Below are 24,108 nucleotides of genomic sequence, written 5' to 3'. Positions count from 1 at the left end.
GGGGTTTGCAGCCCCCTAGGAGGAACAACAGTATGAACTAACCAGTACCCCCAGGGCACCCAGGGACTAAACTACCAACCAAAGAGTACACATGGTGGGACTCATGGCTCCAGCTGCATATGTAGCAGAGGATGGCCTAGTTGATCATCAATGGGAGGAGAGGCCCTTGGTCCTGTGAAGGCTCAGTGCCCCAGTGTAGGGGAATGCCAGGGCCAGGAAGCAGGAGTGGGTGGGCTGGTGAGCAGGGGGAGGAAGGGAGGGGGCTTTAGGAAAGGGGTAACATTTGAGATGTAAATAAAATATCTAATAAAAAAATAATGTGAGATATTCAAATTCTTCCTGATTGACACTGTAGATTTCTGAAAGTCCATATTCATAGGTAAATATTTAGGATAAAATTTTTAAGTTTAAAACAAAGACCAAAAATTAGATTCTTTCATTTACATGTATTATCTGCATAATCCAAACTCTAGTAGTTATCCTAGGGCATTGGGGCTATGCTTGCTACTGTGGAATTATTTATGTTATCTGTCACACTACTATGTACCTGGTTTCTCTTTGCATTGTTTTGGAATGTTTCCCACGTGTCTAGTGGAAAAAGTAAAGGCTATAGCTGTTACCTTATCCCATTCTGAGTCTTCTGATGCCCTCCTTTGGTACTGCATGTCTTAGTTACAGTTTCTACTGCTGTGACAAACACCATGACCCAAGGCATCTTGGGAAGGAAAGGAGGGTTTGTTTCTCTCCATTGCTTGCCCAGCCTGCTTTATTACCACCCAGGACCACTTGCCCAGGTGGTATCACCTATGGTGAGCTACTCCCCCCCCCCCCGCCCCCATCGGTCATTAATCAAGAATGTGCTCTGAGGACTTACCTGCAGGCACTCTGATACAGACAGCTTCTCAGTTGAGTCTCCCCTTCCCAGATACATCTAGGTTTGTGTCAGTCAGCAGAAGCCCTCCAGGACACTGCACTTACATTATGTACTTGAGTGAGATAAGGATTGCATTAGTTCCTTTTATCTTAAAAACTTGGTTTTAGCAACACGTGTGGTGGTGTGCACACCTTTGATATAACACTTAGGAGGCAGAGGCCGCCTCTGTGAGTCTGAGGATAGCCAGGGCTTGTTAGACAGAGAACGCCTGTCTCAAACAAACAAACAAACAAAAACTTGGTTTTGTAACTTAACTTTTCTCCCTTAAATACTTTCCTGTATTTTCTCATTTTATCTTCATAAAAACTCTTGAAATAGGGGGCTGGAGAGATGGCTCAGCGGTTAAGAGCATGGGCTGCTCTTCTAGAGGTCCCGAGTTCAATTCCCAGCAACCACATGGTTGCTCACAACCATCTATAGTGAGATCTGGTATCCTCTTTTGGCCTGCAGGCATGCATGCATGCCTGCATGCAGAATTCTGTATACATAATAAATAAATCTTTTTTTAAAAAAACCCTCTCAAATAGGTATAATTTTATATGAGTGACCATAAAGAAACCCAAGAAAAATAGTTTTCTGAGGTTGCAGATTTCTAAAAAGTACATTAATTATATTACATAAGCTTAACTTTGAACATTTTTAGAGGTTTCTTGTTTCCTCCAATTTCTCTCAGTGTGTTCTTCTTCCAGAGATCTCTGATAGCTTCCTAGATGGTACTCAAGCAGGTGATGCTCTCCCATCCCTGCAGCTGAGGCCATCCTGTGAGACTACTACACTGTGGATGTGTGTGTTGGGCAGAGTCTGAGAGAGGGCAGTGGCACAGAGGAGGCCAGAACAGAAGAGTCCAGGGTAGTTATCTAAGAGCGTGAACTGTGTAGGGCGGTGTGGATTGGGAGCTCACCAATAGCACAGTATCAGTCCAGCGCTGACAGTGATGCTGCCTGTGGGCATGGAGGTAGAGTTCACTTAGTAAAGTATCTGCCTCACATGCACCGGATCCTGGGGACCATCCCCAGTTGCCTGTAAACCTGCTGTTGGGGGTGTGAGCCTGTAATTGGAGTTAGGAAGATCAGCCTAGGACACATGAGACCCTGTTTCAAAATCCAAACAAATAGGCCCAAGCCCCCTGTAACCGAGTTATTCATAGAGTAGGTGAATTAGCGTACATAAAATGCTTGCCAGGTAGTATTGGTTGTTACATCATCATTCCATGCATACAGCTGTTCAGTTGAGACAAAAATTAGAATGTATTGGTATGATTCTGAAAAGCAGATATGTGAGTCCTGCTCATCCTTGATTTTTCAGATACTATTTTACATAATGGTCATACGTGTAAAGTGGAGTAGAATTAGGAATTGGGAAGAGTTGGTATAAATTATGTAAAATTGAAACTTAGAAAATTTGAGTCTTCATCCTTACTTCTATTAACATATCTGTTAAGTAAATCCGGTACCTCACTGAGTCTGTGGAAGGGACTGCCACGGTACTGTGATCAAGGCCTGTTGGTTGTCTCACCATGGTAGAATTGTGTCTGGTTAAGAATGAGCACACATGAGGGGGGGGGGGGCTCAGTGGAAGCAGAAAAGTCATGTTCTCACTTCATTGCTTACCTAGTAAAAAGCTCTTTCTTGTTAGGAAAAGTACACACGGCATTACTAAAATGTGAGAATGAAGTTAATATCTTTAACATTTTTCCTTAAGGACCAGAGTAATGCGGAGCAGCACGCAGATGGAATTATAGTAAGTCTAATGCAGTCTTTGCTCCTTTACTCCTGCAGAGCCTTATAACCAGCCTGCCAGGAGCAGCCTGAATCTGTTCACTTCTCAACGCAAACTCTTCTCTTCACATGCTCACTGCTGCTTGTTTTTATCTCGCAATCTTCCTTGAGCTCCTAACGTTGGCCGTCTTTCAACAATCATTTGGAGGGGAAATGACAGTCTTAAAAATTGTTCTAAGTATTGGTTCTATGAATGAGTCACTTTGCATGTGTCAACTTAAAGGGTTAATTAACTTTCATGATGCGTCTCTCACTAAGCTGCATTTCTTGTGAAACATTGTCTCAGATGAAAGGGGGAGTGTGTGCAGTATCAGAACAGACCTTCATCTATTAAAAATGTTTATATGTTCCCCTCTGTTTCCTGTTTGGACTTGTTATTAGTACCATGTTGCATAATGTATTCTTGGTAGAACATGGAACATGAATTCTTGAATATAGTTATTCTTTCTTCAGCTTTTTACCTTTCAACTACTCTTTAACATTTCATTTGTAAATAAGAAAAATTCATGGCAAGATTTCTCAGTTGGTAATCAAAGATTTTAATGATTTATAGTTGGAAGGCTGGGGAGCCTGCCATGAAGACATGGGGACCAGAGTTTGGAATCACTACACCCACCTGAAAGCCAGGGATGGTGGCATGCACCTATAGCCTTGCACTGGGAGTAGGGGAGAGACCAAGTGATAGAGGAAAGCAATCACTGGTGGCTTCTGGCCTCTGTGTTCAGGAGCAGAGCATGTGCGCAAATGCGCACACAGAGATACTCAATATATATATATATATATATATATATATATATATATATATATATATATATACACACACACACACACATATAAATAAGTCATGGGCTGTAGTTTAATAGTTGTAGTGACTTGTGTTGACTAGTCCTAAAGTTGAGCTGTGGATGTCATTCAGTTGAGAGTTCTTGCTTAGCAGGCATGGAGCCCTGGGTTTGTTTTTTTTGTTTGTTTGTTTGTTTTTTTGTTTTTTGCCCAGCAGCACATCAGCTAGATGTAATGGTGGCACCTGTGATGCTAGCTCTCAGGAAGCAGAGGCAGGAGGATCAGGGGTTCATCAGTACAGAAGGGAGTGTGAGGCCAGCCCAGCCTACAAGAGATTTATCTCAAGAGAGAAGTAAAAACTATTCTTAAAACAGCAAGCAGCCTCTTTATCCTGAAGCTCAGTGTCAACTCCTCTAAGATCTGGAGATGACACGCTAGAACCTTGACAACCTTATCATGCCTGGGCGCGGGGAGGAATGAGCTTGTTGACTTTACATCTAGTCACCAACTGAGACTCCAGAGTTACTCAACTGCTCCAGTCTCAGTTCTGACATGTGTAACAACCTGAAGGGTTTTTATGTCTGCATGTTGTTGTAAGGTACAGTAGACATATTCAGTAGCTATGTATACTTTGTATATTTTATTTACACATTGCTTTGACATGGATTCATTAATGTCCCAACAGATTACAGTTGAGAATTACTTGTTGTATAAACATCCTTTTAAAAGGAAGTTGTAGAATGACTTTTTTTTTTTTAGCTGAAATTGACTGGTATCTTAAGATAAACATAGGCAGGGGCTGGAGAGATGGCTCAGTGGTTAAGAACACTGACTGCTCTTCCAGAGGTCCTGAGTTCAATTCCCAGCAACCACATGGTGGCTCACAATCATCTGTCATGGTATTGGATGCCCTCTTCTGGTGTGTCTGAAGACAGCTACAGTGTACTCATATACATAAAATAAATAAATCTTAAAAAAAAAAGACAAACATAGACAAAACAAGAAAAGGTAAATTTTTATATGCTATCAAAAAGGCAAAATTACAACAGACTTTATTATAGATCTATAGTTAATATATTTAGTTTATCTGTGATTTCATAGACTTTGGAACCTCTACTTTATTTAAGAAGGATGAACCTACAAGACATTGTCAGAAATAGTGCGTTTTATAAGATGACAGGCACTGGACAGCACTGATTACAACTTCTAGTTATTTTTCTTATATTCTGGATCAAAGCAGACTCAGGCAAGCTTGAATTTCCTCTGAAGAGGAGGAAGTGGCCGGTTTCAGCGTCTGCCTGTTTCGTTGACATTTCAGTTTGATCGGGTGGCACTGAGCCAGGCTGACTTCATTTGGGCTTGCTCCATTTGAGTCCAAAACACCAACTTTTCCTACTGTTTAGAAATCCAGTTTAGGGCTGGTGAGATGGCTCAGTGGGTAAGAGCACCTGACTGCTCTTCCGAAGGTCCGGAGTTCAAATCCCAGCAACCACATGGTGGCTCATAACCATCTGTAACAAGATCTGACTCCCTCTTCTGGAGTGTCTGAAGACAGCTACAGTGTACTTACATATAATAAATAAATAAATCTTTAAAAAAAAAAAAAGAATTATTAAAAAAAAAAAAAGAAATCCAGTTTATTTTTGTTTTTGTGGTACTGGGGATTGAGCCTCGGACTTTACATATCTAACAAGCTCCTTGCCATCAAGCTGTGTTCCCCAGCTGTCGTTTCTACCTGTTTCGCTTAGGACCGGATCTCACTTAAGTCGTGCTTGAACTCAGTCTGTAAGCTCTTATAGGCCCTGAGCTTGGGATCCACCTGCCTCCATTTTCCAAGTAGCTGGGATTATAAGCTGGTGCCTGTGGATTAGACTAAATTCCCATGGTTTGTTTTGTAATGCAAGGAGTTTAAAGGTTTTTGTAAAATTTGTTTATTTGACAAGCCCAATATTAGAATATTTCAACTGGAAGAAAGATTTCATCTAAAAATTTGAATTCCAGTCCCTGATTCTAAGGGGATTTCATCGACTCTTCAATGGGAAGGATAATACATTTTCATTCTTGTGGATCAGAGTATTAGTGAAGGGACTTCTCCTTTGTTTAAGTCTTGGTTAATGTCCTGGGCTGGAGCCTGGGCCTTACACATGCTAGGCGAGTACTCCACCACTCAGCTGCAGCCACACCAGGAACTAGTTCATTCTCAGAACAGCTTCAAGGCTCATCGGAGCTTCCTAAGGTACTAGAACTTATTCCAGACGTGAGCATGGAATCATAAGGTAGTAACCATAAGCCGTTAGGGCAGCAGTTCTCAGCCTTCCTTTAATGTAGTTCCTCGTGCCGTGGTACCTCCAACTATAAAATTACTTTTGTTGTTACTTCATAATTGTGATTTTGTTACTATCATGAATCTAACTATTTTTTGGAGATAGCCGTTTTTCAAGAGGTCATGACCCACAGGTTGAGAACTGCCGCAGTAGCTGCTGTATAATCCCGGCTCTTGTGTTTTATCTATGGGGAAAACTGAGGCCCAGAGAGGATGAGAGGCTTAAGGAGTTTAAGAAATTATTCAAGAAATTAGAGTTCCAGGTCTCTGTTTTAATACATTCCCTAACTCACTTTACTGGAATACTTGCTTATTAAGGGTTATTTTCATGGTGCCATTTGTAATTGTCCTTTGGTTTTCAGTTAATATCTATGGTAACTAGAATCAGAATTCTTCTTTTCAAATTATTTAAGAAAATAAGATTGAGCAGGTTTTTAAAATAGGGAAAGGTTTTGATAGCCTGAAAATAATTTAGACATTAAATGACAATACTTAAAAAGGGAAATCCCATTACCATGCACAGACTCAGTGTGAGGTACATCATGCTGTCAGAATAACGTCTTGGTTTGGAATCGGAGAAATCTACATTTTTGTCCTTGCCCTATCTTTGCTGTCACATGGCTGAGCACCCAGCTCCAGAATGTCCTCAATGAAGGCTCTAACATGCCCAGGCCAAGGCAGCACATGGTGGAGTGTATAGCCAGGCGCCACAATTAGACATGGTGTGTGGTGCTGTGTGCTGCACAGTGCTAGGCAGGAGGTGAGGTTGGGACGGTGCCGACCGTCATCTGGTGCCGTGGAGAGCTAAGAGTTGGGAGTGCTGAGTTGAACTGAGATGGTTGTTTGGCTTTCTTACCTTGCAGGTTTTTCATTTAGCTTCCTTCTGTGACAGTGATTCAATCATTTGTCTTCCTTTCTATGCTCTTCTGGGAGAAACTCTTACACCTCTGTATAAAAAGATACATCTCCCCTTTGCATTTTGACCAGCTTACTTAATTACTATCCTATGGATTTTGCTGTTGGAAATGTGGCATTTCGTTTGGGTGGGAGAGCATGGAAGGACATCTAATTAAAAATAATTCTGCTGTGTTTCTTATCTCAGAGTACTATTAATCCTGTAGATGCAATATACCAGCCTAGTCCCTTGGAACCTGTGATCAGCACAATGCCTTCCCAGACTGTCTTACCTCCAGGTACAGTATTTGGAACCATGTTTCACAGAGTAATAGATAAGAAAATCTTAATTTGATAATCACAATAACCCTAGAGTTTCTATATATTTTGAAAATAATAGCAGTCACAAAATAATATAGCTGGAAATGAGCTGGAAGAAGAAGAAAGTATCTTGAGTGATGTTTTGAAGTAGAAGGAAGGAGTTTTGGTTTTCAAAGGTGGTAGACAGCATAGCAGTGAAGGTGCAGGTCTACTGGTAGGACTGAATTCTGTGACTCTGAATTCATAGACACTAAGAAACATTGATACTGCTGACCTAGTTAAGTGTAACCCAGGAATATGTAAATGTGGGGTACTCTTTATAATTCTGAACAATATATTTTAACCACAGTGGATGTTAATGAGAAAGGGAATGTATGTGAAGTGTAAGATGCTACTAGTTGAGAGGAGAATAATTGGTACAATTTAAAGGAAATAACATTAACAGAAGTCAGGCCTATTGGCTCTTACCTCTGGTAGCAGCATGTAGGAACCTGAGGTAGGAGGACCCCCAAGAGTTGAGGCTAACCTGAACTGAGTGAGAGCTTTGCTCAAAAATCTGTTAGTTGCACCATACGTCTCTGTTTTCGAATGATAGTAAGGCCAGAGATTATGCCTTCGTAAAGATACCATGTGAAGTCTTATATGAATTTCTACTCCTTCAGAAAATACACTTGTTATTACTTAGCATTAATGAGGGGGAGCAGGCTCTGTCTGATCTCGTGTGGTTTGAGTTTCAGAAGCACTGTTATGCTGGGTGTTGGCTGGGTGTTGTGCTGGGTGTTGGCTGTCCTGGCTGGGTGTTGTGCTTGGTGTGGGCTGTCCTGGCTGGCTGTTATGCTGGGTGTTGGCTGGGTGTTGTGCTGGGTGTTGGCTGTCCTGGCTGGGTGTTGGGCTGAGTGTTGGCTGGGTGTGGGCTGGCTGTTGGCTGGGTGTTGGCTGGGTGTTGGGCTGGGTGTTGGCTGGGTGTTGGCTGTCCTGGCTGGGTGTTGGCTGGTTGTGGGCTGGGTGTTGGCTGGGCGTGGGCTGGGCGTGGGCTGGGCGTTGGCTGGGTGTTGGCTGGGTGTTAGTTGTCCTGGCTGGCTCTGCTGATGCTCAGAGTGTCAGAGACTGAGAGGCTGGGAGGTCATAAAGAGAAACATGAATTTCAATTACTGTAGAAAAATTCATATGTCAGAATTTTATATTCTAAATAGTTGACGCTATTGAGTATGTGTTGGGCTGTTCTTCTAACTTATTTCACATATTCAAATCCAGAACCCACTCAGTTGTGTAAGTCAGAGCAGCGCCCATCTTCCTTACCTGTTGGACCTGTGTTAGCTACCTTGGGACATCACCAGACTCCAACACCAAATAGTACAGGTACAGATCTGGGTAACCTTCACGTCTTATAACTTTCCATTAATGTGTCAGATTTATGTTTGGCTCCCAGTAGGGAAAAGGATGAGGGCCTGTAATAGCTTCTGACATTAGCAATAACTTAGCTTTTCATTGCAGTCCTCCTTAAATTGGGTAGTTTTGTAATTGAGCCAAGAATATTAGTAATTATAATTTAATTTTTTTAATATAGGGCTATGTTTGTGTACTCTCTGCTTGGGCTTCTGATTGAATCTTTTAAAAAATAAATAAATTGCTCACTTGAGACTCACACACTGTCTCATGGACAAGGCTCACTTGAGACTCACACACTGTCTCATGGACAAGGCATCCCACAGTGTAGGAGTGCAGAGACCGGAAGCAGGAAGGCCTGGCAACACTCTCGTTCATGTGCTATGTGTCCACCTGCACTGTCACGCTGTCCTGACTTCAGTGGAGTCATTGCTTCTGTGACTGGCTCTCAGCAGAGAGGCAAGCGCTCTCCTTCTTCCATGGTGGGGTCCGCAACATTGTTTCCGTGGTCACCTTGGGGTATTAAGTGTCTGTCACTGACATAGGTGATCCCAGGGTTTTCTTAGTAGAGCAGTGAGTAACTGCACACCTGTGATCCATGTACTTTTTAGGGAACATTTATCAGTCTCACTTTTATCAATTTTGTAGTATTAAATATGTCATTTAATTTACATTTTATTTATAGTCATCTTTACCCTTTCTATGATATACAGGGTTACACCTGTGTTAGATACTAGATTTATTTCTTATTTTAAAGTTAATTAAATTTGCATCTTGTTAACTATAGAACCAGACACAAGGAAATGAACTTACAACTTTTGACTCTGTTAAATGAGGAAGTTTAAAGAGTATAGGTCCTGGTGATCAGGTCCTGACGTTTCTTGTCACTACACAGACACTTCCTTAGTGGAACTTTTCTGTGTAACAGTTGAAAATTATCATGTGACCTTAGCCCGTATTAAATTTTGTGGCAGTGAGTAATGCTATACTTGGGCTTTTTCGTATTTAACAGCATGAATGCCTTCTAAACTTTGAAGAAAAAAATAGGAGTCAACAGTAGTTCTTTTACTTGGAAAATGCTAATAAGCAGTTTTAGTAATGAGGTTAAAGGGTTTTTTTTGGGGGGAGGGGTTTTGTGTTTCGTGAACTTTGTCTTACCTTGCTTAAAGGTAGAACCTGTAGGCGTGTGATGTGTGTGGCTCTCAGCTGCCATGCCTGCATGGGGAAGCTGGTGCGGGGATTGCTGCAAGTTTGAGGCTAGCTGGATCCATATACTGAGTTACAGGCCAGCCAGGGCTACAAAAGGAAAAAAATAACCTATGAGCTTTGTTTATTCATTTGTCTTATATGATGTGATTATGATTAGATTGTAAAGTGGTCACAATTTCTCCACTTGGAAATACATAAAACTGGTTAATAAATGAAAATGTAAGGAGCATTTCTGTATGTCAGCCAGTTTTAATATAAATTATTTTCAGAGGGTGAGGGTTATCTTCTGATAATTATTTCTGAGAGGGTACTAAAAAGTATCTTAACATTTATAGTTGGATTTAAGGAGATTAAAAAATTATGTTAGTTTATGCTTTTCTGGCTTGTTTTCATTCTAATTTCCCTATCTTCTCCATCTTTTTTTCCTTCTCTAGCATAGAAGAAATCTTTCCTTTAACAATAAGTCATGTTGAAATCTTAATACTCGGGCTTGCAGTTTACATTCACATCCGTTTTCTCATGTTTTCCATTATATGGTCACAGACAATTTGCCTGTTAATTGTTGTGATTCATGGTCTTTTTTTTTCCTGTTCCAACAAGAGTATTTTGGTTCCTTTTTTGCTGCTGAAAAAACAGAGAGAATTTAGTTATTTGGCAAGGCAAGTTACCTTTGGAATTTCTATAGTAAGCTTTACTTTAGGTAGCAAGCCATTCTGTCTAAAAGGGTCTTCATGAACCTGGTACAAAGAAGAGCTGGTTGGTTTAAACTGACCCAAGATACAAGAACAGGCTACAAGTCTAGAGGTAGATCTTCATTTGCTTCTGTTACTGCTGTCTTTGTTTTTCTTGTTAGCTGTTGTTTTTGACAGGGTGTCTCTTCATAGTTGTGGCTGGCCCATAACTAGCTGTGTAGACTGGCTTGACTTCAGAGATATCCTGCCTCTGCCTCTCAAGTGCTAGGAGCAGAGGCCACACCATCATGCCTGGGTTCTTTGGCTTCTGATTGGCAGCAGTAGCAGTAACTGAACTTGAGTGTCCACCTGGCATCTGTGGTAGATTAGTTACAAGTAACCTGACAGCCATCAGAGAGTGAGCGAGTGTCCCTGTTTATTCTTACTCATTACTGGACAGTGTAGCAAACATGCAGAGGCCAGACGATAGTCTTTCCTCCGGCTCTCTATTAATTCTGCCTGCTTTAGTTAGAGTCTGTTGTTAGAAGATGCTCTGTGGTCTTCCTTTTCTGCATGCTTCCCTTAGTAGCTCTGTTTTATCTCTGCTCTGAGCCATATGCACCTGACTTAGGTTTAGGAAGAAGGGCGTGGATGCTGTGTACCCAGGACTTTGTGGAAAGGTTTTCTATTTTCTGTGGTGAGTGGCTTGAAGACTGACTATGAGTGGTGTCCAGGCAGTATCTAGTAGTCATGCAGTCTTGCATTTCCATTGCTGTTGGTATCTTAGTGTATGGCATAAAGAGCCATGGCTCTCATTGGTACTGGTATCTCTCGTGGGATGCCAAACACCAGCGTGTGTGCAATCAGAAGAACTCCTCACTACTACAGAACACAAGTTCATCTTAAGTCACAGGGTGGAGATACAGAATTTTCCCCATTTGTTTGAAAGCTTATATCCAGGTTGTGGGTGTTACTGCTCAGTGGGGGGATTTTTCCTTAGTATGTGTGAATCCCTGGAATCGGTGTTCAATACTATAGAATGAATAAAGATAAAAAGGCTGTGTCCCCAGTCTGTATCACAGTTGCCCTTCTTATTTTCATTGTCTGATTTAACCGTTGGTTAAAAAAATAAGGTGAGAATTACATCAGTTGACCAGACTCAATCTTGACTTTAGAGAGGTCTGTTGTGGGCCCATTTCCCTAACTACCACTGTTTTCCCTAATTGAAAACCTTTGACTCCTAGGCAGTGGGAACTCACCACCTAGCAGCAGTCTGACTCCTCCCAGCCATGTCAACTTGTCTCCAAATACAGTCCCAGAGTTCTCTTACTCTAGCAGTGAAGATGAGTTCTATGATGCTGATGAATTCCATCAAAGTGGCTCCTCCCCAAAGCGCTTAATAGAGTAAGTATGTGAATAATGTACATATTCAAATTTTAAAAGATGTGGTCTTCAGACTGCAGTTAGTGAGACACTTGCCTCGTGAAGGTTTATTGAGCAAAGTCAGTTCTGTGACAGTTTTGACTTGTACTCCTGATTTAATAATACAACCTGAATAAATAGTATCAGGTTTGGTAATGTGCTGGCAATGTTATATTAGCTCTGTATATTTCTGTAGTGGCACTGCCATCAGGAAAGAGTCATGTCACATATATTTGTATAGGAATGAGGATATCTAACAACTAAAAACTGGAATTTTATTGGGTGGAGGAATGATAGAAAATAACTCAATTTAATGGGGGAAATAAACATATTTTATATATATAAAATCCATGATGCATCATGGCATGGTATCTTAGTCATTTTAGGTAATTGTAGGCTGGAAGCTTATAAATAATAGGATTTTATTTCTCATAGTGCAGCCCAAAATCTGGGTGCTGGCAGGTTTGTTCTGTGCTAGGAGGCTTGCTTTCTGTTTCACAGGTTATACCATCTGATAATGTTCCCTTGTGGTGGAAGGCACAGCAGATCTCTGGAGCTTCTAATCTGTGTACCAGAGTTAGTATCTCCTGACTTGGTTGCCACTCAGAGGCTGTACCTCTTAGTACTGCCACACTGGCAACTCAAGTTTCAGCATTAGAATTTAGAAACAGGGTTGGAAAGAGATCTTGGGGGTTAAAAGCACTGGCTGCTCTTCCAGAGTATCCAGGTTTGTTTCCCAGCACCCACATGGCAGCTCACATCTGCCTGTAACTTCAGTTCCAGGGAATCCAGTGCCACCTTCTGCTCAGTAGGGTAATGCATACATGTAGGACACACAAGCTTACACAACCATGTATAACTACATAAATGTTCACACCATGGCATGCATTATGGTTATGTATAGGAAACCATGGGACACATTCAGGTGTGGAGCTAGGGGAGGCTTCCCAGAGAAGAGAGAGAATGTGATGCTGGCTGTGATGAGGTTAAGTATAGAGAACAGAACTGGGGACAAGAAGAGGAAGAGTAGACAAACTGAACCCTGTTAGAAAGGCGTGGCGGTGGATTGGCTAATGGACAAGCAGTCCTGGAAGAGTCAGCAGCACTGCTTCCTTACCCTTAGCCTCATAGACAGCCTGTGCTCACCGGTGCCCACAGTGTCTTAAGTTTATAGGATGGAATTTGCAGCATTGATGGATAGGCTCTGCAAGAGATCATTACATGGACAAACTTGCCCACATCTTCACTTACTGCATTAGCAATGCTTTACAGCATTGAAAAAACAGGAGTCACTGGTGATCTGAATTTCACTGGGTGGTGATTTGCTTTGTTTTGGAGGGGATATTTAAAATATGGGAAATCTGAAACAGAACCACCTGAGTGACATTACTACCCTGGTGGGATGCAGTCTAGAGATACAGAAGAAAGATGAGCTCAGCCACTGTAGCACAGACCAGAACCTACAGCTGAAAGTAGGCAGGAAGCTCTAAAGAAAGAGCAGCATAAACATTTGAAAGCATGGTGACAAACTGATACTTCACATGGACAAAAATATAAATTTCTCCAACACATAACGATCATCTAGAGACTAAGACTTGACATAAGAGAAAAACAGGCAAAAGACATGAATAAAAGATACGTACATAAATACACATATTTAACATGCAAAATTAGTAGTCAGATTCTTTATCCATTGAGGAGTGACTACGTTCATTCTGGTGGAGAAGACATGAAGCAGATTGCACAAAGAGGGACATAGTCTTTATCATGGTCACAGTGCTGTCCCTAGCTCGACAGTTCCGCTTGTAGACATTGATCCTATAGCTGATCTACACCTGTAAAGAAGTGTATAAGTAGCTGATGGCAGTGTGGTTTGTGTGACCGTAGGAATCTCCTGAAGAGTGACAGTGATGTGACTCTGAACACCAACAATCATGCCTACTCAGTGGGGTTCTCTGCAACCCTTTCAGAGTAGCCTGGAGTGTGGCAGTGCACACCTGTAATCTCGGCACGAGGAAGCAGACGCAGGCCAGTCTCTGAATTCCAGGCCAGACTGCTCTGTATAGCAAATTCCAGGCTAACCAGGGCTATGTAACGAGACCCTATCTCAAACAAGCAAACAAAAGTAACATGTTAATAAATGGTAAAACCTCCACAGTATCATAGGCCTGTATACCCCAAAGTAAGGCCGAATTTAGTTTACTCACTGCCTTTTGTGGAAAGAGGGAAAAACACGTTTTTCTTGTTTCTACTTAAACACTGGAAACAACAAACTTCTAAGTACTTAGTTGGGGAGCTGGCTTTAAAACGGTTACGTAAGCGGAAGCAAGCCCTTTCTCACTGTCCACACTGCAGTCCTCATTTTGTTTGGGGTTCGTTGTTGCTGTCTAATACTGGAAATTGAGCCCTTGGCCTTGTGGGTGGGAAGCATTTGCTTAACTACTTAGTTCTGTATAAGGGCCACCACTAGAGATCAGAGTTTTCCCAGTGTCAGGGTCAGGATGGAGAAGGCTGGGAATTAAAAGTGAAAGTCTGCCCCAGATGTTCCTCTTCATTCTAAGAGACAGTCATGAGAAGCCCTGCTTTGTACATGGCATTGTCGGCTGTCATCTTTCTCTTGGGTTTCTTGTTTTGTCTTTGTGTGTGTGTGTGTGTGTGTGTGTGTGTGTGTGTGTGTGTGTGTGTGTGTGTAGGCATAATTGATACAGTTGCATGAACATTTGTGTACTTCAAATCATCAACAGTCTCAGGAAATAAGCACAGCTATTTGAGAGTCCTGGTGTGTCCCTTTGTCCTTTCTCCCAACACTTGTCTTCTCATCCACAAGCAACCTCTCATCTCTTCTGTCACTAGATAGCTTGCTTCTTTAAGAACGGAACAGGACTGAGGTGTAGCTCAGTGGTTAAGCACTTGCCTGGCATGCATTAAAGCCAGCACTGGGGTGGGGCAGGAAGCAGTAACAACAAAAAGGACAAGAAAAGTGTTGTGCTCTTGGGGCCACATAGCAAACACTTTTGCTTCCTTTTACACAGCACTGCACTTTGAAGTTCCTCAGGCTAGCCTTGTACTGATGTGTCACTAGCTCATTTCCTTTGGATTGATGGGCATTTTTTCTATTGTAGGCCTAGTACTGTACTATTTTGTTCATCTATTGATAGGCTGTCAATTTTAGTTTTAGTGAGGTTTCAGTTGTTACAAATAAAATCTTTTGTGCCCCTATCCCTACCCCAAGGCATGGAGGGCCAGAGTGCTTGATTTATTTGTAAGCAGTGTGACTGAAGTACAAGAAGACATACTGTTTGATTTGTTAAGCTTTTAGGAATATTGGACATCTTCCCATGAACGTTGGCAGCTGCTGGCCAGGTCTGCATTTTGGGTGCCCCGGATTGTGTAGTGTCGACGAAAGGCCAGACTAAGGTAGAAAGAAGAGACAAAACCCGGTGCTCAGCTAAGCAGCTTTGTGCCCTTTCTCTGTGGACCCTGGTCCCTGAGGATTGGGGGAAGTGCTGGGCTGGAGATACTGAGCACAAAGGTTCGGCAGCTCCTGCTGATAGGGTTTTCCTCATTTGAAACGTTTGACTGGTTTTACTGCATTAAATGAAAGTTAGGTATGTAACATTGTACAGAAAAGGCTTTCAGCCATCACTTAGATGTTAGCTAATGGGAAAAGGCTTCTCTGCCTCTTGTATACAGGCAGTTGCTATGGCTCAGGTATCTGAATTCTAGAACCTCAGATCCATTGAGTCCCGAGTCAGTTTTGTTGGATGACCTTGGTCAACTTTCTTCTCCTGTGCAATTCTCAGTTTCCTAGTTGGTAAAATGAGGATAATAATAAGTTCAGTGTGGATGAGTCCCTGTGAACATTCACATGAGAACAGTGTAAGTCAGACCTGCGCTCGGAAGGCATTCGCTTCACCTGTGCATCTCAGAGAGATGCTCAGCTTTGGTTTTGCTGAGCATTATTCCTGCTCTTGGAAGCTGGTGCAATTGATGGAGCTTGGGTTTTGCTTTGCGTGGCAAGATAAACCTGGGACGGATTATATGTGTACTGCAAGCTGTATGTCAGCCAAGCCTTAGGCATTGAAAGTTCTTTCTTTCAGTAAGAAATGTATGTAGTGCCAGGCAGTGGTGGCACATGGTTTTAATTCCAGCACTCAAGAGGCAGAGGCAGGCAGATCTCTGTGAGTTCAAGGCCAGCCTGGTCCACAAAGTTCTAAGACCGCTAGTGCTACATAGAGAAATCCTGTCTTGGAAAACCAAAAAGAAAATGGTTTAAAAAAGGAGGATGAGGAGGAGGAGGAAGAGGAGGAGGAGGAAGAGGAGGAGGGAGAGAGAAAGAGGGAGGGGGATGTTATGTAGGACTTTGTTTTTGTTCTTTTTAAGTGTGCACATGAAATAAGAACTGGCATTTATCTGCTGTAGTGACTCACAGGAAACCCATTGTTGGCTTCTGAAGTTCATGTTAGTGAGGAAAAGTAACTTATATGTGAGATAAATGACCACCTGGGGCGTGAGTCAGGAGGAAGGGGCGGGATGAACAGGAGGAGTTGGTTTTACATGGTGGGCTCTCCTTCTCTTGCTCTTTGTCTTGTCTAATCCCTCCCTCCTCTAAATATTCTTATATGTTTACTGTTTTCACATTTTCCCTTTCTCAAATTCATGACCTTTTTCTTTAATAGTTTCACATATATTATGTATAGTTAAGTATATGTGTGTGTATTTATATATATATATATATATATATATATATATATATATATATATATAAATATAAATGTGTAATTACAACCTGCTGAATCCATTTATTATTTATTGCTCGTTTGTGTATGTGTTTAAGGTTGGCCATGGTATTGGATAAGCATCAGGGGGCTCTCCCTGGAGAAGACTTGATCCCCTTCTCTCGGTAATTGTTAATTACTTGTGTCTCTTCAACTAGAGGAGGCCCAGTTAGATTTCCTCCATCCACATTGGCGTGTCAACTGGTGTAATCGCTGTTAAGGCTGGTTAAGTAGCCATGCTGTTGAGATATTACAGTTTTGCAGCACACACCCTGGTTCTCTGACTCTTAAAATCTTTCTACCCCAACCCCACTGGGGCACCCAGACTCGTTAGCTTTCTGTAATGCTGTCTGTTTACTACAGGATGAAGCCTTTTAATGTGAGGTGTGCGCTACACTTAGCCTTCTCTATAAGGATATGTGTTTAGAATGCAGTTAGGGAATATGGTGGTTTGGAAAAGGAGCAGTAGTAGGTTCTCCTCGGTTCCATGACCTCACTGGCTACAGGTAGTTGGCTAGGTTTACAGTATCAGACATGAATTCACTATTGAATGGGTGTTAAGTCCAATCAGACAGCTCTTGGTTGCCACCAGGCTTGATCTGTGAGCCATCTCCCTAGACCTATATTTGATGTTTTCATATCATCTCACAGTCCCTACATGTCCTTATGTTTTAATTTTTCATATTCTTTGTTCACATGCTTGATTCCTCTAGTTTATCTTCATTTCCTGACAGTCTATCTTTCCCTTCTCCATTCTACTTGTAAGGCTTCCCCTGAGTTTTCTCCTTGGGTTATTGGGGTTTCCCATTCCATCTTTATTTTTCCTTGGGTTCTCTTCAGTATGTCCAGTCTTTATCATTTCCTTCTCCCAATGTTTGTTTCTCCTTGGGCGTCACTTTGCTGCCATTCTCCTGAAGGTCATTGAGCTATTTGTATCTTTATTAAGCTCCTTGGATTCTTTGTTGAAGTTCATGGTTATTCATTTCAAATCTGTGCCTTAGGGCTCACTTAGGTAATTGCCATTGTAGAGTGTTTCTTCTGTAGGACTGGTAGGCCCAGGGGATAGATACCACATTGGCCTTTTGTATTGTTTGTTTTGTGATGAGACCTGGACACGTGGACTTTTCTTGGCTATGTGTCTGGTGTGAGATTCTAGGCTGCCCCCATTGAGTGGAAGTTTGGTTCAGTTTGGTTGTTGTCCATGCTTAGGTAATTTCATACGATGAATGGGGAGTAGTTGGTCAGTTTTCAGATTCTCAGTTGATTTTGAATGGAGGAACAGAGATGGTTCCAATTCAGTGTTAGTAAGAATTTATGTGAATCGGACAAATGATTAGGCCTGCTTGGGCTGTAGTGCTCTCCAGAGAGACGTCTGGGTGTGTGAGGAGAGTGGGGGTGGGACACCAGCTAAACTAGCACTGAGTGCAGACCCGAGGGCTGGGGACAGCACAAATGGTCGAAGTGATAGTGCTTAGTGTTGCATGTTGTGTCATAAACTATTAGAAATCGTAACATTTTCCAAAAGAATTATACAGTTTTTAAAAATCTAACATAGTTCTTCATCTTTGCCTAGGGATGGGGAAATAGATCACTCAACAAAATCAAACAAAAAATGATGTGCCTTAATTAGTGCTTGCATGACATTACAGGTTTAGCAAATAACCATTTAGAAAAAAACTCCAAAGTAAAAACTTGATTTTCTTTTTTAAAAAAGGTTCAGCTATCTTATATTTAAACAGAATTTAAAGAGTCTCTTAAACACTAGCTGTTTTCTTTTAAATTTCTTACTACGTTTTGTGCTTGAGGGGCCAGGGCTGTGCCATAGTTACCTGTGGGGGTCAGAGAACAACTTTCAGGAGTCATTTTTCTCTTTTCACCATGCATGTTCTAGGATTGAACTCAAGTCATCGGGCTTGGTGAACATCTGTTCTCACTGAGCCACACCGCCAGCCCAATATTAGCTATCACTCTAAATGTAACGGGATTAAATGTCTTTTACCAATTGATAGATTTACCTGTCTTTCCACTAAAATCCTCTAAAGTAAACCTTAGTCACACATGATGAGCTCTTTGCAATGTCACCCAAGGTTTCAGGTCTAGTTTAGGGTGACTCTGACATGTTCATGATTAATTCCATCATAGGCATGCGAACAGCTTAGGCCCCCTCCCACTCCTCCCTCTTTTTGGTTCCCCCCCTCTTGTTTTCTGCCCCCTAATACACAGTGCATGACCCTACCATTTTTAATGACCCAAATGTAAGCCCTGTGTCCAGTCTGACATCCTGGGCGCCCCCCTCCCTCTCTCCCTCCCTGCATCTTATGCTCACCTCGGATATCCTCAGCTTGGGTCTGAAACTCATGAAGAAGATAGATACTTTGGGCCAACCTGGGTTCTTTGCTTTTTGTTTTTACATACTTGCTTTCTGTTTGTTCGTGGTGTGGCCTTAAATACTCTCAAACTGGGTATGTAGGCTAGCACTGCACATTGTCTCCCAGCCTGGCCCTGTTTGAGTAGGGTAGTCATGGTCCTTGTTGCCTGTCGTCTGGGCTTTTGAGTTGTGACACCTGTCACTGGCTACTGTCTGAGGTCAAATTCTTGTCCTTATGTGTTTCTCTCTGTATCTCAGATGGAAGAGTGTTTTGGGGCCTGTGCCCTTTCGTTACTGTTACCCAGCTCCTTGGGAACACATAGACCATATAACTGGCCAATGTGGTTCCCTGTCTGTACATCAGAAGAGAGTGCATGTTGGAAAGAACTTGTGCTAGACATGCCTGATTCAAATCGCCCCTCTGCTCTGCCATTATGGACCCTCAGACCTTCATTGCTGTTTTGTGCATCTCTGTGTTCTCAGAATGATCATGCTTCTCTGGGCAGGTTATTGTAAATGCTCCATAAATTATACTAATTTCCTTATGATCTTGGATGTACAAGCAAGTGTTCATGACCTCATTCTTTGCTCTGAATGAGGTGAGCTGTGGAATGGCTGGAAATTGGTCCCATGCTTCTGTTTGTTTCCACCCTGAAACCAAGTGTCTAACGCATCATAACTAGTCTTCTGCAACCAATGGTAAAAAGAAAAGGCAGCACAAGCCTTCGGAAGTCTGTCAGAATAAATCTCATGTTTTATAGCAGTTGAGGTTTAAAGATTAATTTGGTATAAATCTGGTATAAAGTTGAGTTAGCTTAAAAGATTGATTATATTTTGATGATATGCAAAAGAACCAAATATTGTGACAAGAATTCTCATACACTTCTTTCATGTAAAAATTAATTTCCTTTTTTTTTTTTTTTTTTTTTGGTTTTTCGAGACAGGGTTTCTCTGTGTAACTCTGGCTGTCCTGGAACTCACTCTGTAGACCAGGCCAGCCTTGAACTCAGAAATCCGCCTGCCTCTGCCTCCCGAGTGCTGGGATTAAAGGCGTGTGCCACCACTGCCCAGCAATAATTTATATTTTTACCTGGGTCTTTCATTCATTCCATTGCTTCTTAAAATTAGTGAGATATGCTTTATAGCCCCTTAAGATACATATTAATACTAAATTAGCAAAGAAGCAATAAGTAATTACCTAAGGATTTTTTGCAAAATAGATTAAAACAAGGTCACCTAGGCAACTATTTTTAATGTAGGATACATACGTACTCTAACTAATTTTTAATATATTAATTTCAGCAGAGCCCAGGAGATTTTTAGGTGGTGCCATTGTTCATGTGTCTCACATACTTAGGTGTTTAGCAGTGGGGTGAAGCCTGAACTGTGTGCTCTGGGTGATCTACAGAAGCAGTGGTTGGATCTGTCTACTGCTCTGGAGCTGGGCATTGGTGGGAGGCCATGTGCTGCAGGGCAGGAGTGTAAGCACTGGGCACTGCTGAGCATTTCTGCTGGCAAATAGTTATGGTTCTTACAGACTAAAAAATGACAACAATAAAGTATTTAACTAGAGTCTATAATGTACATTGTACACAAAGATATGTAAAAAGACTTGGTGTTCTGTAGCATTTTAAGTGTCTGTATTATGAGAAATTTGGTTGATGTTTCTATACTTTACATAATTGCTTGCCCTTACATTTTTTTTTTTTTTGAGACAAAGTCTTATTATATAATCCTAGCTGGCCTGGAATTCTCAGTGTACACTCAACTGGCCTTAAACTCACAGAGAATGGCTTGCCTCTGCCTCCTAAGTGTAGGGATTAAAGATCTGTGCCAGCATGCCCAGTTGGTTATTTAATTTATATATGAATTTTTAGGTAGATACTGATCATTTTTAGAGAAGGCTTTTTAGACCTTCTTAAAGGTCTAAAAGTCATAAAGTTATGTTCTTACCATAACCTGCTCATAAAGACAGTTTTATGCCAGTAAATTGCCATAAATATATTTGTAAAAAAATATACTTTAAAATGTTATTTAAAATTTACATATTAAATATTGAGAAAAAGTATTAATCCTCTGTGGACTGTGCTCAAGGATCTTAGAAAATACAGACAGGAACCCAAGACGTACAATGGATTATGTTACTGTTTTGATTTTTGCAGAGTCACACTCTTGTAGCTCAGGCTGGCCTCAAACTCAAAACAATTCTCCTGCCTCAGCATCCCAAAAACTGAAGGTCATAGGTGTGACCCACAGACCCCAGCTTGAACTGTTGCTCTTTCTGAGGAAATTGCCAGTCACTGGCTCATCTCCATGTGCACAGACGTGAGGAAGTGAACTCAGGTTTCAGATTTGGATGCAGAGGCAGAGATCGGCCTGTTTCCATCACTGCCTTCAGCTAGGCTCGCCCTGTGCACAGAGCGCAGGCTCAGTGTGGAATTAGTATGGGTAGCTGCTTTTAGGAGCCTGGATGTTTCTGCCATCGCTCTGTGTACTGATTTCAAGTAACGTAACTGTGCGTCAACATCTGCCTTCCATGTTGCTCTCTTTTCGCTATAAGAAGCTGGCCTGTTTCACTCTTTATTCTTTTTTTTATTACTCAGTTCTTCTGGATCTGCCTCAGTCTTGACACACAGCAGCTCCGGAAATAGCTTAAAACGCCCAGACACCACAGAGTCACTGAATTCCTCCATGTCCAATGGCACAAGCGATGCTGGTGAGGAGCCCCTGAGAACTTTGTTTTCTTAGGAATGTTGGCAGTACTGGCAGGGCACCTCCAGTCAATCCAGAGCCAGCCTAAGCCGAGCTGTTCTGTTGCAGATCTTTTTGACTCACATGACGACAGAGATGATGATGGGGAGGCGGGGTCAGTGGAAGAGCACAAGAGCGTTATCATGCACCTCTTATCACAAGTCAGGCTGGGGATGGACCTCACAAAGGTAAGAGCCAGCGCTGCATTCCCTCCGCGAATGCATGGGCTGAGTGGGTGGGTAAGCGCTCACAGATGAGCAGCATGGTCCTGCGTGTGTTTGGCTTGTCTCCGGTGTAGTGTGCACGGAGATGAATTAACTGAGAGTTTCTATGGATGAGCTAAAGGCAGTGCTCAGAGATGACCGCGGGTGGGCTGTATGGATTAAGAACGGAGCTGGATTGGCAGTCAGTGAGAAATCCTTGCCAGCCTCACCATATTTAGATTCATGCTCTCCAGCACGAACATACCTTTTTAAAATTAAAACTGGAGTCTGATAGAATCCATACTAATTTAGGCTAGTATCTGTCACACTCAGGTTTTGTTTTTCCATCTAGCGGGGGGACTGGTGTCACCTGTCCTATAAGAAGCAATTTGATAAATTGTTTCTTAGCTCTGCCTTCTTCCTGGTTCCCCAAACAGAGCACCAAAGTCTTGTGTGATGTTTGTCATATTTCATCTAAGCTATAAGTGCTGGTGTCACAGGGACAGCAGAGGTTTGCGCAGAGGAACATGGAAGCATTCAGAGCCCCTCTAAGTTCCACATCTGCTGGGCAGGCATTCTGATCTGGGACATCTTGGGAAGTGCTTCTGTAAAGCGTAACTGGGGCCTGTGGTGGGTGTGATGGGACAGATGAGGGCTTTCAGCAGTGCAGAGTCTGGGTCTCATGCAATCTGATTCTCAGGAGGCAAACGTCTGTTTTACAGGTAGTTCTTCCAACATTTATTCTCGAGAGAAGATCTCTGTTAGAAATGTATGCAGACTTTTTCGCACATCCAGACCTGTTCGTGAGGTAACTGAGCGTAGTGGGTTATAATCGTTAAAGACGCTGCTGCTCGGGAACTTTCTGTGCAGGTAGCAGCTGTGTCCTCTGTGTCCTCTCAGGGTTTGGGTAGTTAAATGTTCTGAGGGCCTGCTGCTTAGGTTATGTGGCCCAGGGGTTAGTAGGCCATCAAGTGAGTCACCTACAGAACTTCTTTAAAGTTAATAGGCAGGCAACTAGAATCTCAAAGGGCAAGGCTATGAACTTATTTGAAATTCACTTAATCTTGCTTAGCAAACCTTTCTAAAGCACCTGTCATTTGGCAGGTACTTGGTACAACCTGAAGAAAGGAGAAGTTTGAAAGTCAGTCCATTATGGACTGAATCATGAGCTGTAATGTAATATAAAAAGCCTGTGGTCTGAGCTGCTCCTGCGGGGAAAGAAATCATAGCAGAGAGAGGTTGATAAGGGTTCGTTGCTCTTGACTGGCAGCAGGCAGACTTTCTTAGTTCTCTGACTACATCCTTTGTGTGGGAGAATCAAAGCTTCCTGAGGCCAACTGCACATCACTGAGGTTTCATGGTAAATGGACATCCTAGCTAACAACAGAATGGGGGGGGGGAGGGGAGAGAGCCAGAGTGGCATGTAAGAGAACCATGTAACCAGTTCTTAAAGTGCAGAAATGTTAAACATCTACAGCAGTGATAAATCTGATAGATAATTGATAGGTGAGTCCATTGGCATTGCTGTCAGGGGTATCAAGTGCTTCGTGACAATAGCTTTTATTTATCGAACTTTAAAGTCTGTTTTCCTCAGAGGAACCACTTTAGAATTTAAGAGTACAACTGAGACATGAATAAATCAGATAAAACAGAATACTAGAAATGCAAGATTAACTCCAAAAAGGAAGAAAGGGTAAATAATGTGTCAAGGGCAAAGGGGACAGGTTGAAGACAATCCCAGTTAACTTGTAGGTGTCAGTGACCTCCAAATGTAGGTACAACAAACACATCCTCTGTCAGAGGAGACAATAATCGTTGAACAAGATTAACAAAAATAAAAAGCAAAATGTATCATTATGCCATTTGGATACTGCTTGCTTAAAACTAAAAGGCCAAGATTGAAAATGTTGCTCGGTGGTAGCATGCATATCCTACAAGTGTGAGACCCTTGCTTTTTTTTATCTCTAGTATTGCAAACAATAACAATTAAAATGACACTACAGCACCTGAGGGCTGAGGAGATCACTTAGTGCATAAGAGTGCTTGCTGCGCAGGCTCAAGCACCCACACAAAGCAGGGCATGCTCACATGTGCCTTAGCCTTGTGCTGTGGGAACAGAGAAGGGAGTTGTCAGGGCTTGCTGGCTGCCAGCCTGTATCAGATGTTATCTCAAGGATGAGGCAGAGAGTAATAGAGGACACCTAACATCTTCCTTTGGCCTGTAAGACTGCTCTTAGGCTCACATATCTGCACACTTGTCTGTATGTACCACACACAATTCTCTCTC

At 42.1% G+C, this 24,108-nt stretch overlaps 1 protein-coding gene across 7 annotated transcripts in view; it reads left to right on the top strand.

The window, feature by feature from the left end:
- Positions 1-24,108, top strand: part of Osbpl9 (oxysterol binding protein like 9) — a 145,911-nt gene that overhangs the window by 113,042 nt on the left and 8,761 nt on the right. For 4 of the 7 annotated variants that reach the window (XM_021199766.1, XM_021199760.1, XM_029539611.1 and 1 more), the window contains 7 exons: positions 2,636-2,674; positions 6,921-7,011; positions 8,288-8,392; positions 11,544-11,703; positions 21,471-21,583; positions 21,688-21,806; positions 22,544-22,629. In XM_021199766.1, the coding sequence (XP_021055425.1) occupies positions 2,636-2,674; positions 6,921-7,011; positions 8,288-8,392; positions 11,544-11,703; positions 21,471-21,583; positions 21,688-21,806; positions 22,544-22,629 (713 nt within the window). The remainder of the gene's footprint in view (positions 1-2,635; positions 2,675-6,920; positions 7,012-8,287; positions 8,393-11,543; positions 11,704-21,470; positions 21,584-21,687; positions 21,807-22,543; positions 22,630-24,108) is intronic. The other 3 variants (XM_021199762.1, XM_021199767.1, XM_021199761.1) reach the window with 1 other exon arrangement.

This window comes from Mus pahari, chromosome 6 (genome assembly GCF_900095145.1).
Source record: "Mus pahari chromosome 6, PAHARI_EIJ_v1.1, whole genome shotgun sequence".
In the NCBI taxonomy this organism is placed as follows: Eukaryota; Metazoa; Chordata; class Mammalia; order Rodentia; family Muridae; genus Mus; species Mus pahari.
The sequence above is the reverse complement of the archived record's forward strand: the minus strand, read 5'-3'. Positions and strand labels throughout refer to the sequence as shown.